This window comes from Metopolophium dirhodum, chromosome 1, assembly GCF_019925205.1.
Source record: "Metopolophium dirhodum isolate CAU chromosome 1, ASM1992520v1, whole genome shotgun sequence".
Taxonomy (NCBI): domain Eukaryota; kingdom Metazoa; phylum Arthropoda; class Insecta; order Hemiptera; family Aphididae; genus Metopolophium; species Metopolophium dirhodum.
Window position 1 is genome coordinate 24129495 of NC_083560.1, and position 16791 is coordinate 24146285.

At 28.1% G+C, this 16791-nt stretch overlaps 1 protein-coding gene across 1 annotated transcript; it reads left to right on the forward strand.

Moving 5' to 3' along the window:
* Positions 1–269: 269 nt before the first annotated feature.
* Positions 270–3927, forward strand: LOC132936139 (heterochromatin protein 1-like). The gene is made up of 3 exons (XM_061002828.1): positions 270–281; positions 378–617; positions 3489–3927. The coding sequence occupies exons 2-3, from the start codon at positions 607–609 to the stop codon at positions 3907–3909; spliced, it is 432 nt and encodes a 143-aa protein (XP_060858811.1). The 5' UTR covers positions 270–281; positions 378–606; the 3' UTR covers positions 3910–3927.
* Positions 3928–16791: the final 12864 nt, after the last annotated feature.

Genomic DNA, 16791 nt, shown 5'->3' on the forward strand with positions numbered 1-16791 from the left:
GATAGGTAAAATACAAGACGTACTGATCCAACCGTCATTATAATTATAAAGTATAAACACAGATCATATAGAATGTTCACATTATAATCATTAATCTGTAGTGTAAACTATAAATTAGACATCGCTTTTAGTTTTTTACAATAAGTAACTTACTTGTCGTAGTTTTGGATTTTAAATTATGTATTTAAATTTTAGAAATGAATATCAACATATCTCACGATGTCTTATCATATTATCATGATGCAAACAAATCGCTGCGAGATGTCGTATTACCATGTCCGGTATAATAATATACAATGTCTTAGTTCGAGGGCCGTAGGCGTAACCACTACCGCGACTATACCGCCACTGACGTCGATATATTTTCTTCCATTCAGGCGTCGCCGTTTCTTTGTTGAGGCTGTCGTTTCACTTGTTGCTCTCCGCTCGTCGTCTGACGTCTGTCCGCTCTTCACCGGTCCAAACAGCTAACCACATTACATCGCAGCCGAAGCAGTCGCCGTCGTTCCAGTGGCCACGCTCCTTCGTACTCACGGATCCTGACGAGTGGTTGAGTGGTATTTCCCGACGCTGAGCATTCATTTCCAGTCGATTCATTCCTTCGATATGTCTTCAAGGTGAGTGTCAACTAATATTCACGTGCGTGCACGGCCGTCCACCTCCCGTTCACTCGGTTTTTACCCGTGGGTTTCATCGTTTGCGCTCGCTGTTCACATATCGTCGAAATAGACCGCGCGAGAGCTAGGTGGAAGTTGACCCGTGTACATTTTCTCGAAATCGAATCAAAAAATTATACACGTTACCCATACATCATCGTTCAAAATGGCGTCGCCGCCGCCCCCCACCCTTCTGCCGCCATCATTCAAATATTTTATGCTGGTTACGAAATAACGTTTGATATATGTCGAAAACCATTTGGAATATACGGTGGATAAACGATATTCCGATCGCAAATCTCAACTGTTTATGATCCAATGTTTGTATTTTAAACTTGCGTAGTTGTGCTCAGCCAGAAGCACAATATTGAGCTTTTCGGAATACGCGTACCAATGTTATCACGGCCAAACTATTCGCGCCCGCGTCCACGTCTGCTAACAAATAAAAAATAATTAATACATTAGGTACCCATATTGTTGTGTGCAGACACCGGACGGTCGGCGATCCAAGAGACGATTGTTGGGTATATTTCTAGGTTACGGGAAACCTTTTTTTTGCATTTTTTTTTTTTTTTGAAATATATGAAGTTAAGTACGCTGCAAATGATGGTGAAGTCAGAATTTGGTGCTTGGGTATAGTTTCAAAAAAGCATATAATACGTAAAATAACTTATAAATGTAACGTCGCCAAACGGGCCGTCGTGGCCCAGTACTCAATACTCAGTGGTGGATTGGCCCACCGGGAATTCCCGATGGATTGCTCCCTATTCAATAATCTGTTTTTAACTATTTTTCTTTAAGTGTTTTATCACTTAAATACAATTTTTGATAACGAAATAGAAAATAAAAAAACACCTTTCTTGTGCTTATTTAGTGGTTGGATGCAACTTATATGGGTACGTAGGGAGGTGCTTACTATATTTTTGGATGGAAATATATAGTATGCACTGTACTGTGTATACTGTAATCTAAATACCCCAGAATAGATATAATATATACCTCACAAAATATATTAAGCAATTAAAATATTGTTTTTAGTAATTTGTTAATAAATAATAATATTAAATAATTTTTTTATGTGATTATCATATCATTACCTAGTTAATGCGTTTTTGATGTTCAGAGTGTGATATCAATACTCAATTTTGAATAGTGAATAAAAACAAATTCAAAATATTACTACATAGGCCCCAAATTTCAAATTGTTGGAAGTAACAAGAATTTGAATAAGTCTTATATTATGTAAGACTACCCTAGTACTCTACCATTAACATTTAAGCACACTTATAAAAATATTACCTATGCGTTGAGTAAAACCTAAATTAAATTTAAATTGAAACAGTTAAATATTATAGACCAATCCTAAAACTGCGGTTGGTATTGAATATTCATTAGGTATATAGTATTAAATGATACAATAAAATGCATAATAATAAACTATTGTTTTTCCAAAAAACCAATTAACAAAGCTTACTATGATAAATCATGCGAATAGGTATATTTATTTGTATGATTCTTCTGAAACGGTTTCTTCAACTTCTTGTAATCAATTACAGTGAATGCTAATACAATTTGTGTGCTTATTAATAGTGTCAGTGTTGTATAAAAATACTTTTAAAAAGTATTTGAGTAGTATGTTTTAATATACTATTAAAAAATATTATTTAAAATATTATCAAAAAAAAATGTTTTCTTTTGTATTTATGTCTTAGGCATTAAATAAGATTTATTTTTATCAATTAGTACCTACATTTTACTAACCAACACATGGATTTTTTTTCATCAATCTTCCGCATTTTAAATATTAGTTTATTATAACTCCAGTAACATTTTTAATTGCAAATATCAGTAAAGCTTTGCTTGAAGTTTCTGACAGTTAAATTTAAATTAAATATTAACAAAATAATAGTTAAAAAAAATTATTCATTATAGCACTATATTATGGAAATGCGTTTACGTTAGGGATATTGATGTACTATATTATTTATTAATATTACCAATGTATAATATATTTTATAAACCAATTATTAGTATGTAGGTAGTAGATGAATACATTTCAAAACATTGTTTGTTCGATTCAATGACAAATCAGTAACTATAAAAAATGTTCCTAACCATCAAGAAGTTAAAAGGCGAACTATTTACAATATTTTTCCACACCAAAATATTTCCCAAATCTGCCCCTGAGTATAGGTACTTAATCGTTTTGTTTTTTCTATCAAAATGCACTTAAAAGGACACTACTCAGACATGTTTGCTATCTCCGTCTTATAAGTGAGTCAATTTTACATTTAGCAGATCAAGTTTAGCTCTGTTAGTTTTAAAAATTGATCTCTTATACAATTTAAAAGCAAAATTGGCAAATCCTAGCCTTTTTTTTATTTATATTAAAGAGATTTATAAGTATTTTAAAATTGTAAAATTTTTGTATATCTTAAAATACTCATAACACGCTTTAAAATTAAAATATAATAAAAAGCCTCTGAGATACCCTGGATAATAATCTTATCTTTAAACTATATAAGAGGTCTATTCACTCTAATTTTTAAACTAACTGAGCTAACTGTGATCTGCTGAGCTTAAAATTTGGTATGTTACAAACTTGACGGAGACAACAAATGTCTGTGTAGCGTCCTCTTAAATAAAAAATAAAAATATTGAAGTACCTATAATTTCAGCGTTTATTTGAATTAATGCTTATTTGCTAATGACCTATGGATAACAATTGACATGATGATTTTTGGTGTCATATGTAACCAAATTATTTAAAATAAATTATACATATCTTTTGATATATTATAATATTAACATATTAATGTATTTTTGTTCCAGAAAGAGAGAAAGCAAGAATTCAATAAACGAGTTCAATACAAAACTAAGACAAGAAGAAAAGAAAAGTAAAAAGAACGAAAAAATTGGGCGTGGTGACTGTACACTTTTAAAATCAACAGTTACAACTAGTGGTTCACTAGAAGCTTGTCATCAAAAAATCATGATTGCAAAGGATGATATTGACAATATTGATACCGTCAATGATTTTTCTGACAAACCAAATATGAAAATTCCGGAAAAAATTATCACTGCAACTGATTTAAATGGCCAATTGGAAATTTTGATGAAGTGGAAAGGAATAGAAGAAATGGAATTAATCCCAGCTAAAAAGGCTAATTTAATGTGGCCTCAAATGATTATCAAGTTTTATGAAGAAAATATCACATGGAGTTTGCCCTCTGGAAATATAAAAGGTGTTTAACTATTTTAATATGAATACGGATTACATGTGTTCAAAAAATAACATTTATTTTGTATCAAATCTTATAGTAAATGTTTTCAATTATTTTATTTTTTGATTTTTTGTAGCAGTTATGCCTTACAAATAAAAATATCAGTTAATCAATTAAAAAATACTTAGATGTTAGTTACTAAATAAAATTTCAATTAAGATTGATAAAATGTAATGATATTACATATTATCATTATCCGTTTATGTTAATAATTAACTTATTAATCTTGAATTTTTTTATTATTTTTTTGTTTAAATTAAAATTTAATAGTGAATCATTTAATCTTAAACGCAAAAATTATATGTTTATTTAAGTTTATTTTTTTGTTCATATATTGGGCTTAAACATTCTTAATTTGTTTTATTTTAAACATTAAAGTATTTTTCACCATATTATTTTATTTTTTATTATAACTTTTAAAGATAAGTTAGAACTAATAATATCTTTCAAGAATTCCCATTTCAAATCTTCAATTTTATTATAATATGGCGTATTGTAAGCGAATGTGTATCTATGTTAAGAGGACGTGATACCCGCACGTGTTGTATCTGTTTTACAAGTAAGTAACATAGCAAACTCTACGCAAAGCAGAACACGTGTAGCTCCGTTAGTTTAAAAATTAGAGTGGATTGACCTCTTATAAAATCTAAAGGTAAGACTATTATCTAGACAACCTCATGGGCTTTTTCTTATGTTTTAATTTTAAAGCAAGCTATGAGTATTTTAAAATTGTAAATTGTTTGTACATTTTAAAGTACCCAGAACTCACTTAAAAATTAAAATATAGTATAAAGCTCATGAGGTTGTCTAGATAATAATCTTATCACTATCGTCTTTGATTTAGTTTAAACAATATTTTTAGTTCAATATAACCAATATAAGTTGGGGTGCCGTTTGCGGCAATGCATACTTATAAAATATATAATTATAATACTTGTAGTTAGCAGCGGTACATTGGTTAAATGGTTAGCCTAGTTATAAAAATGTTGATGAGTTCCTATTAAATTTACTCAACAAAAATATTATACAGTATTAAAACTTTTACGGTGAAATTCCCACCTCTAGTTATAGTCATGAATCTATACTTTAATCACGTTAAGGAACTTCGGTGGCGATCCAATTTTAGTCGGACCACACCAGTTTGTCCCGCCTACCAAGCCAACCATCTTTGTGGTAAAGCTACTCCTCCGTGCACAAATCGGCCACCGAGATTCCTTCTTATCTTGAACGGAGTATAGGTAAATTCATGGTACGAACATGGTTTGTTTTATAGAACGTTAAAAATTGGGTATGGGGGCAAGGGCCACATAAGCATACGATTCGCCACTCAAAATATTGAATAGGAAAATTATATATGAAGAACTCAAATTAAATATTAAAGTATAAAATGTTGTCAATATCTGTTGTATAACTGACAATCATGGGAAATATATTCTATACTGACTTGTCATCTATTGATTATTCATTTAGGTAGGTACCTATTTAGAGATTAGACTACCGTCACTGGCTCACTGTACCATAATCAACTGCATGTGTATAAAATTGTTAGCACGAATTACGTGTTGATGTGGTTCAAAAATTGATGAGCATCTTATGGTCATCCGTTATTATAACATAGAACAATATTGTTGTATTGTACTAACGAAAAATGAACATTGCACAACAAACGTCAAACATTGTATTATCAGTATAGATATTATGAATTATGATAGGGTAAAATATTTGTAAATACTAAATTGTAACCCAGTTACTGTGAATCACACGAGACGCCACAGATTAGATTTACAATTACTTAGTGTGTAATCGAGAGTAAAACAACATTTTTATCAAACTACAGATTGTTTATTTATTATAATATTATTTTTGAATTTTTACAATAAATGTGTATAATATTATAGATTATAGAATATATGTATAGATGATTAATTTGGTAGTAGAGTTAGTAATACATGTATTGCTAAACTATTATTTGCTGGTATCTTGTGAAATTAAGTATAATTTAAATTTAGCCTTTGTAAATTAGTACCTACCAGTAAGATAATAAATTAAGAAAAATGTATTGAAAATAAACTGCATACTAATTCTATATTTAACTGGCACAAATCTAATACAATTTACATACCTAACAAAAAAAAAATACTTTGAGATATTTTGAGCATAATTAAAAATAAATTGAATTACAATGAAAAATAAAACAAAAAAAAATGTTCTAAATTAGAAATAATTTTTTTAAATAAAAAAATATAATACAAATATGACAAGATTTGATATTTCATGTATGTGTATACGTTCATTTTTTTAGAGTTATGCCAAAAACGAAAATCGATTCAAATTACTTAACTTTTACGTCGTTTTTCACGGAATTTTTGAAAACGATTGATAGTTTTATGATTTGACCTCTGGCCCTTGCAACTGCAGTAAGGGTAGTGTGTTTTTTCATTCTGAAAATAAAAACTTTTTTTGTTAAAAACATTTATTTCAGTTTAATACGAATAAATAGTTTAAATTTTAAACAGTTTCAAACAATGAATTAAACAGTAGGCATTTAAACAACACAAGTAGTAATTAAATAAATAATCTAAAAAACTCCACTCAGAATCAAAGACATGAAATTTAAAAACTTATTTATACTTCACTTTTACTAAAATATAATATATTTTAATTAATAACACATTTAAGCAAATTTACGATATTACGATCATTATAATTTATTGTAAATCTTATGAAATCAATTTCACTATACAGAGTGTAATAGAAAGACCTTACAAATAAAAAAAAAAGATACAAGTTAAACGTAGGTATGTCAAAAATGATGAACATTTTTGGTTATGAAATAATTATTTATAAAATATACTTCAGTGTCAGGAAATTCCTATAAAGAATATTTCGAAAAAGTTATTAATTATTAGTTTTTACTATTATAATATTATGTAACAAATTAATGTACTGCAAAAAAATATTGATATTTTAAAAAATTGTAAAAATAATCTAGTTCAAATATAGGAAAAAATTAGTAGTTTTGAATTTTTTCAAAAACAAAACTGAATTAACATTTTTTTGTCTTTGGTATTATAAAAAATAAGCAATAGATGTACTGCTCTCAAGCAAGGTCTTGTATTTGAAAAAAAAATTCCATTTTATGTTATTTGCAATTAAAACGTTACACAATTTTTGCGTTTATTGTTATTTAGAATTAAAACGTTTTTCAACTTTTGCGTTTATCGTTATTTAAAACTAAAATGTCATACAAGTTTTGCATTTATCGTTATTTAAAATAGTGTTAATACCTATTAAATTTAAAAATAATAACTAATGCGGGTAGTTATTTCCGGGTATGGAATATAACATAATCAATTATTAGATTGTTTGCATGAAATAAATGTTTCTACAAAACCAATAGACCTTTTAAATACATAGATTTAGAAATAATTCTCTCTGCGTTATTTTTTGATCATTGATATTCTATAAATTACGTTTTGCGTTATTTTTTGTTTAATGATATTCTATAAATAACGTTTTGCGTTATGTTTTGTTTAATGATACATAATATATTTTGTTAATCGTTATGTTTTTTTTTTGCAGTATTAAATTATTTTTGATTATCACTTTCCGTTTTAATTACGTTTACAAATTTCAAGAGTTTTTTTTATCAAATATAACGTTACAATCATAAAAAAAAAAAATATATTTATATATTAGAAAAAAAAGCTATTTCATTTTTCATGTTCGTCCGTTACACTGCACTGTATTTCACTATAATGTTGTCGATATTTTGTCGATTTACTGTATATTTTCAAACTAAATAAAAGTTCAAATGTGAGATATCATGGCATAATATTATCACGTAGATACCTAAAACAATTATAATTTACGTACCTACCTAGTTTTGGAATACAGTTTTCCAAAAGCATTTGATGCTGTGATTAAGTTTGAATGTATTTCGATTACTTATTCAGAACACTTTTATTTTATTTTATATTTATTGTTTTGCTGTAGTTCATAAATTATCTCAATTATCATACATAGGTACCAAGACTGGGAAGTTAATGATTTTTTTTAACTCAGTTAAGTTAAATTAATATGCACCAATAACAAAAAGTTAAAACTTATAAGTTAATTTAATCATAGGTTAACTCAGTTAAGTTAAAAGTTAATACACACTTTTTATTAACTTATTATTAAGTGAAAAAAGTTAATTTGTTTATACAACGCTAGCGTACTTAATTTTTTTGAGATTAATTAAAAACAATAATTATTATTATATTCACCTGGTATGTATCGATACATATACTAGCAATAACAGACCATACTTCATCATTAGTCTACAGGCCTCAATACACGTTCCAAAACTTCTATATTAACACCTTCATGACACACAGAAAGTTCTTCAACTAGTTAGTTCATGTGTGGGATCATGACGTTTGACAGACTTCAAATGTTTCGAAAAACCTCCTATAATATATCTTGTAGTCTTGGTAGTAATCTTGATACTTTCAGAAGAAAAAAAAACAGTCTTAGCTGATGATCTTTTTTTTCTGCTCGTAATTAAATGCTTGTTACGTGGTGAACTATGCCAGATGCCGGCAACATACCAGAACTTAAAATTTAATGATTCAATAATCAATAGTGATTAGTGAGCTAATGGTCCCTTAAACAAGATTTAGTGGCCCACGATTGATCAATTAAATTTATTAAATTGTTTAATAATGTGATATGGTACACAGCATAAATATAATAAATATTTTCTATTTATTCTATGGTTTAGCCAACATATTATCTTGATATTTGTATTATAGTTTATATATATTATAATATCACGCATATATACCATGGTATACCTAAATATAGTATTTTAAAATTTAAATTACATACATCTAATTAATTTGTTGATTTTTCACAAATATACAAAAATTCTAACTGGAATAATATTAATTATTTATTTTATTTCGTATTACCTATTATTTATTATGTTAGTATCTATAATTTTACGTTGACCTATTGTCCATGCATTATAAAAAGTAGCGTGAATTGTACATTATGGCAGATAATTTGTAACAGGAATATTTTATTATAACAATAATATTATTATCTATCGTGCTATTTATAACGGCTTGTGGCCCGCATAATAAATTAATAATGTGTTATTTAAAAACAAAACATAATATCGGTAATCCATGACGATAACATTGTTTTGCAAAAATAGGATATCGTCAAATATATTGAAATAAATGTCGTATACTTTTGAAGACCTATGATCAAAAAAAAGTTCTATAGGTAATTCTACAATTAAGTTTTTATATTAAATTTGAATTCATTGATAAATCATTGTATACGTCACGATGAAATATGATTTTAAGCGGAAACTCAATGTTAATTTATATTGTTATTGCCTATGATTAGTTATTAGAACTAATTTTTGCCAAAACAAATCCCACATAATATAAAATATATCATATAATATTAATTATTAATTTAATATTTCCAGTTGTTGTCTTAAGAGGATGTCACACCCGCATTTGTTGTCTCTGCTGAAAGACATAGCATAAACTGTTTTAACAAATGAAAAAAACCAAAAAACCAAATGCTTAGAAGCAAATAACTTGTATTGTATTTATGTTATCTAAAATATGAGCACGCTGATGCATATAATGATAAGTTCACGGTATACCTAAATACATAATAAAATTATAGCTTAAAATGTGTTTAAAAATTTATTACGAAAATGTCATTGTGTATAATCTAGGGACACGTAAATATCATAAATATTTTCTATTTATTCTATGGTTTAGCCAACATATTATCTTGATATTTGTATCATAGTTTATATATATTATAATATCACGCTTTTGTTTTACCTAACCTAGTAGAGGTACGTAGATATTTAAAATAACTATTGTATAATTGAAATATCAAATATCTCTGGACTAACGTGTTGACAATTGACATAATATGCGTCTGATTTAAGATATCATCACTTATAATTATATTTTTAGATTCTGAGCGAAGCGATGAATGTATTGATTCTACAATGATGTGTGTTTTTTTTTTTATTTTTTTTTTATTTTTGTGTCTGTCATCACCTTTTAGGACAGTAAAAGTGCTTGGATTTTCTTCAATAGTAACTTTTCTGATAGGAAAGTGAATCTGTTGGTACTTTGGGGGGTCAAAAGTAAAAATGTCCCAGTAGTTTTCACAAGCGACGTGAAAAACAAAAGAAAATTTAAGGAAAAACGGGAATTTTTACGCAAAATCTGTTTTCGAGAAAATCGATTTTGGTTTATGGTGTAACTCTAAAACAAATGACCGTAGGGACATGAAATTTTGACTGAATGATTATATTAGCATTTTCTATACACCATAAAATTTACAAAATATTTTGATTCTTTTTGAGCTGTTTACGGACATTTTCAGTTTCCATCTTTTTTAGTTTTTTTTCTATAAATATCAATTAAATGTTATCTGTTGGTTAAAAAAGCTTGAGAATTTAATAGAAGGCTCCTAGGTTATTATTTCAAAGGCAGATGATAAAAATTAAAAATCCTTAGTCACAGTTTTTATTTATAAGCATTTACAGTTCAAATCATGACAAAATACGGAAAAATCACGAAAACTAGCAAATTATTTTGTGTTGAGAATTTATAAAAATGTTTCTTTTTAAATCTAAGATTTGAAAATGTAATACAATATTATATATAAGTTTGTTCACCTTTATCATAAAAAAAGTGTGTACAAGAAAGTCAAATTCAATTTTTATGAGCGTGCTACGTACGGGATCTCTCTACTCCGCCACTACACATAGTTATAATATACAAATATCTAATATACTACAGTAACACATAGGTCATAGATAGTCGAAATGATGTCTGTGTTGTGCACGAGACCATGGGAGAGCAAAATTATAATTGTTATAATAACGGCCAGTTCAAATATTGACAAAATTTATCAAATTTAAAATTTAATATTTATTTTGAAATTAAAAATTAATAAAATATTATATATAAATTACTTTATTCACAATAATATCGTCAAATATACTTGGTAATATCATAGGCTGACTGACCGTTTTCGCTTAGAATCTTTTTTTTTATACAATGATATTATATCATTGAATTCAAATTTAACACCATCCATTATAGTGCCCCACTTGTAACCTACTGTACAGCAGAGTGACATCCACTTACCCACCTTTTTTTTCTATGAATGTCAATAAAACTTTATTTGTGGGGTAAAAAAGCTTAAAAATGAATACAAGGCTCCTACTATTTGAAAAATATTAAAAATCCTTAGTCACAGTTTTTATTTATAAGCATTTAAAGTTCAAATCTTAACAAAATATGGAAAAATCACGAAAATTGGCAAATTATTTTGAGTTGAAAATTCATAAGAATTTTTCTTTATAAATCTAAGATTTGAAAATGTATTAAAAGATTCCTCATAAGTTTGTCTACAAGCAAATCAAATTAAATTTTTATGAGCGTTTAAAATTCATATATTTTCAACATTTGATATTCATTCGATTTCTCATGTAACGATTTTATTATTTTATTGTAATAAAAAACGAATGATTGGTAGATCCTTGAAAATTTCAATGAATGTTTATATTAGCATTTTCTATACACCATACAATTTTTAAATAGTTGTAACAAAGTACATAAAATTCATCACATTACATTCAAAATTAGTTTTATTGATAAGTCCTTCGTCCTCAAGTTTTATTACGAGATTTTCAATTTTCTACAAAAGGTCTTCCATAATAATCATTAAATCGATCGCCGATAATTTTCAACTTTCAGCTTTCTTTATATACGAGTTTATAGTTTTTAACTGACTACACAAAAACGTATGCCATAATAAAGCACTTTCGTTTTCAAAAAAAATGTTGAGGGCATTTGAACAATTTTTTTGAGACAAAAAACATGATGTACAAGACATTTTCCGCGCAAATAATACGTACCTATAGCAATAGGAATACGCATCAAAATAGACAATTTAACAATAATAATCAAAACACAGCGTACAACTATCGTAATAACAACAATAACAATAATATAAACAGAAACAATACCTACGATAGCAATACTAATAGAAACCCAAATCCGAGGAACAACAATTTTAATGTTAGGTGTTGTCATACGTGCAATCGCGAAGGACATTTTGCGTCACAATGCCGAATGAACAATGTCGCGTATAATATTAGACCACCCGAAAAATGAGCATGTTAAACCTAATGGAAACCCACCATCTAGTATGCAAAATAGACCACAATATAACTCATAGTCACGACCCAGTAGCGGATGCAACTATCACCAAATGTTTATTTAATTATATTATAAAGGATATGGGACCAATGCAGTTAATATATAACTTATGCGAAACAGATTTAGTAATAAAACAATTGTATTAATCAGGAGTGTCAATTCAATAATGCAGACTATACCTATAATTGGGAATCAGGGAGTACCTAAGTAAGATTCTACATACTTGAATGGACATACTCTAGTTAAGAAATAGATAACCTTTTAACTAACGATTCAATCATTAAAACAAGAAGGAACCATATAAGACCAATAGAATATAGGACGGATATATAAATATGTAATAAATGTTATAATTTTATAATTTTAGGTAATAGCATAAGTATTTACATATATAAACTTGTAATAGTTATAATAATTAAATTATATAAATGTAACAGAATACATATATTAACCACACATATATGACCACCATGTACTAACACTAGACTAAGAAGAAAATGTAAAACAAAAGAAACTATATACTTATATAGTTAGTTAGTCAATATCCATATTCATAAGAAATTACAAAATTATTATTTACAATAACCAAAAAAAAATAATAAAATTATTTAAATATGTTTGAACCTATTCCTTTTTTAGTTGTGCCAGTGAATCTGGCGACCAGATTACCACTCAGCAGGCATTCGTATAAAAATTACCGACTTGGTACAACACAGAAATGGCGGCAAACTGAAAATCGCCGGTTACAAACTTACCTACGGTAGCAAATAAGCATACTGTACATGGAGATCGCGAGCTCTCGTTGGCTGCAGTATTACGTTTGTGATAACATTATACAATTATCAATATTCATTATTTGTTTATAATGTATATGACTCGTGAAAGTGAATATTGCTCATTTGTTCAACATTTCCTAGTCAGTAATTAACATCCTCAATTATTACGATTATTAAGGTATAAGAATAATGATGGTGTAGATAATACATAATATCTAGATAGTACATGGACCTCTAAGTTAGTTTATAGGTCTATGAGATTGTAGATAGGTATATGGAAATTCCACTGAATGATTATATTCTCATATTCAATACACCATATAGTTTTGAAAATATTTTGACTTGTTTTGAGCTATTTACACCCTGGTCTTGTATTGACAGACAAAAAGTAATATAAAAATAATGACAATAAAATTTAAAATCGATGTTATACTCTCAAAAATATTATCCTTTATAATTTTTTATCTCACTTTAAGATGACTAAAAAATAATGAAAAAAAAGATTTTAGGCAAAAGCTTTTTATCTATGTTGGGCATGGGTCTGTGAGAGCAAACAAGTATAATAAACTCTTAATATTTTATTATTAACAAAAAAACTATTAAATTATGTTTATAGAATATTATTAATTACATATATAATATAAGTAATGATAAAAATCCAGACAAATATTTAAATGTATTAAGTATAATCGGTTAACGCACATAAAAAAAGTGTACCTCACTAGTGTACCGCCTACTGACTTGAATATAATATTATACTTAATATAAAACTAAAGTGAAAATAATGAATTAAATATTTATCAAAATCCAAACTAGAAGTCAATGTGTGTTGAGGAAGATCTTCATGCGTGATATGGTACTTGTACTTGAAGTTGAATTTATAACCTAAACTATAATATTTAATAATGTATAGTAAGAAATATTATATTTAATTATCAAACATGAGTTCCTATTTAATATATTCAAATTTATACTTTTTAAATTTCAATTCAACAAACAATTTGACAAAACAACTTATATTAATATATTAATTTGTGTTAAAGATTATACACGAGGCATGTATACCAGCCATTACTATAGTTGTGAAAAATGAATCTGAAAATTTATTTAAGTTTTAAACTGGCTAGACCCAATTGTATACATAATAATAATAATAATAACAACAATCGATCGTTACAGTAATATTATAGTTTTAATATTGGTGACCCAAACCTCTTGTTTAACTGTATTTAGTTATTCAACCTTAAAATTTCATATTTTATATTATATACATGATAAATGGTTATCATGCATATCAAATTATCAAATAATGTAATATTTAATAATTTATACAGTGTCTGTCAGATGGTGGTGTTGGTGTTATTTGGTTTTAAACTAATGACATACTATCAGTTTTAAATTTTTTATTTACAATTGTAAAAAAATAATTAATAATTAAAAATATAGTGAACCACTTTTATAACAATAACTAAAAACTATAAATACTTAATTTGTTCAAAAAAAATTTCAGCTGACAATTCCACCTTGGCCTATTTATGCTCGTAATCCACTCAAATGGCGAAAAGTAAAGAAAGTTAGAAAGTTAAGAATAACTTAACCTACGATGAGTATAAAGAAGATAAAAAGAAAGAAAAAAAGAAGACAAAGTGAACTAGTTTATAGAATTTTTTTTTAATACATTGTTTTTCCTATTATATTATATAATTTAAATCAATTATTTGAAATAAATTTATGCTACATATATGTTGTATTACAAGAATTTATAATTACATTAAATATTATGATTATGGCAGGAACTTAAACCTCTTAAAAAACAAGAAAAATACTTCAAAAAATGGGGGGAAATAAGTGTTTGAAAATGTTATTGTGGTATAAAATGTGATAAAATACACCAAAAGTTTTATGCACTCCCAAACAGTTATAAATGTTGGTTAATGTTGAAATATACAATTAATATTAGTATTCAAACCATGTAAACACACGTGCATGTACAATGTCGTTTTCTAATAGATACTTATGCAGCTACGATATAGCTGTGTAACACCTTTACTATCGCTTTCTATATTATATACGGATACGGGATGGCCTCGATTGTTCATATAAATAGGGCCTTTGATGTATGTAATAATCACTTGCACAGACGCTGTCATACCGAGTGTACGCGGTGTGTGCGTATAATCACAGTTTAATTGTCCAGTTGTACGTTATTATATATTATACTTATACATAATCATATTGTCGTGTTATTACTTATTATATTAATGCTAACATCATTAGTCCGTCAAGTTCCACTTTCAACAGGTTATGGGCCCAGAACAATAGCCCAGAACAATAGCCCAGGACAATAGCCCAGGACATTAGCCCAGTCAATAACCAAGACATACAGTCTAGTGGATTCGTGATCGAAGTATTTTTATATCTGTATTAACGCAGAAAACTAGTCGAAAACAAATAAAATATCCGTGTGCAGAGACATTATATTCGAAGACGAATGTAATAATTATGAAAATGTAATTGCTGACACAATAGAGTTTACAGACACTCAAATTAATTCAACGGGCGTGCGTGAGAAGGACGAAAACATAGTCGATGATAGAAATGTTATGGTTCTACGTGACAGGAATACACTTAAGAAGCCGGACAGGTATAATGTTCAGACTTTTATTGCTAACTGTGTCAGTCCATTGAATTATGATGAGGCAATAACTGGGTCAAACAAAAATGAATGGAATAATGCTATGAACGACGAAATTAATTCATTACACGAAAATCAGACTTGGACTCTAGTCGTTTTGCCACAGGATAAAGTTGCATTACGAAATGCATGGGTGTTCAAAACAAAATATAAAACTGACGGTAGTATAGATAAATTTAAGGCCAGATTGGTCATTAAGGGTTGTTCACAGAAATATGGTATAGATTACCATGAAACATTTTCGCCAGTGGTCAGATACGAATCAATTAGGGCGATATTCGCAGTAGCAGCTGTGGAAAAATTAATACTACGACAATTCGACATCAAGACAGCATTTCTGTACGGAGAACTACAGGAAGAAATATACATGGTACAACCAGCAGGATACGAAGATGGATCGAATAAAGTATGTAAGCTTCAGCGTAGTTTATATGGCTTAAAACAAAGTCCAAGATGTTGGAATATACGTTTTAAGAATTTTTTGAATGCATTTGGTTTACAATGTACCGAAGCGGATGCATGTGTATTCAAAGCTGATAACAGCCAAATTATTCTTGCAATATTTGTTGACGATGGTTTAATCGCGGCAGATAATGAAGATATTATAGAGAAACTTTTAACAAACTTGGAGAAAGAGTTTGAGGTTAAAAAGGGAAACTTAGAATATTTTCTAGGTATGCAGGTAAACTTAATGAAAAATGGTTCATTATTTGTGCATCAGACAAATTATGCATGTAGCATAATTAATAAATTTAATATGCTGGACGCCAAAGAACTTTCAATTCCGATAGACAAATCACATACTATTGAACAAAAGGAAGAATCGGAGATATTAAGTGAAGAAATACCTTATAGGCAGGCAGTAGGTAGCTTACTGTTTTTATCACAGGTAACGAGACCAGATATAGCATATGCAGTAAACTTTGCTAGTCGTTACTTAGCAAAACCAACTAAAGCTCATTGGAACTTGGTAAAACGGATTATACGATATGTCAAACGAACATTTAATTATGGCTTGTATTTTAATCACGATACACAACTGTCATTAGAAATATTTAGCGATGCAGATTACGCAGGTGACGTTCAGACACGACGTTCAACGTCAGGATTTCTATTCAGATA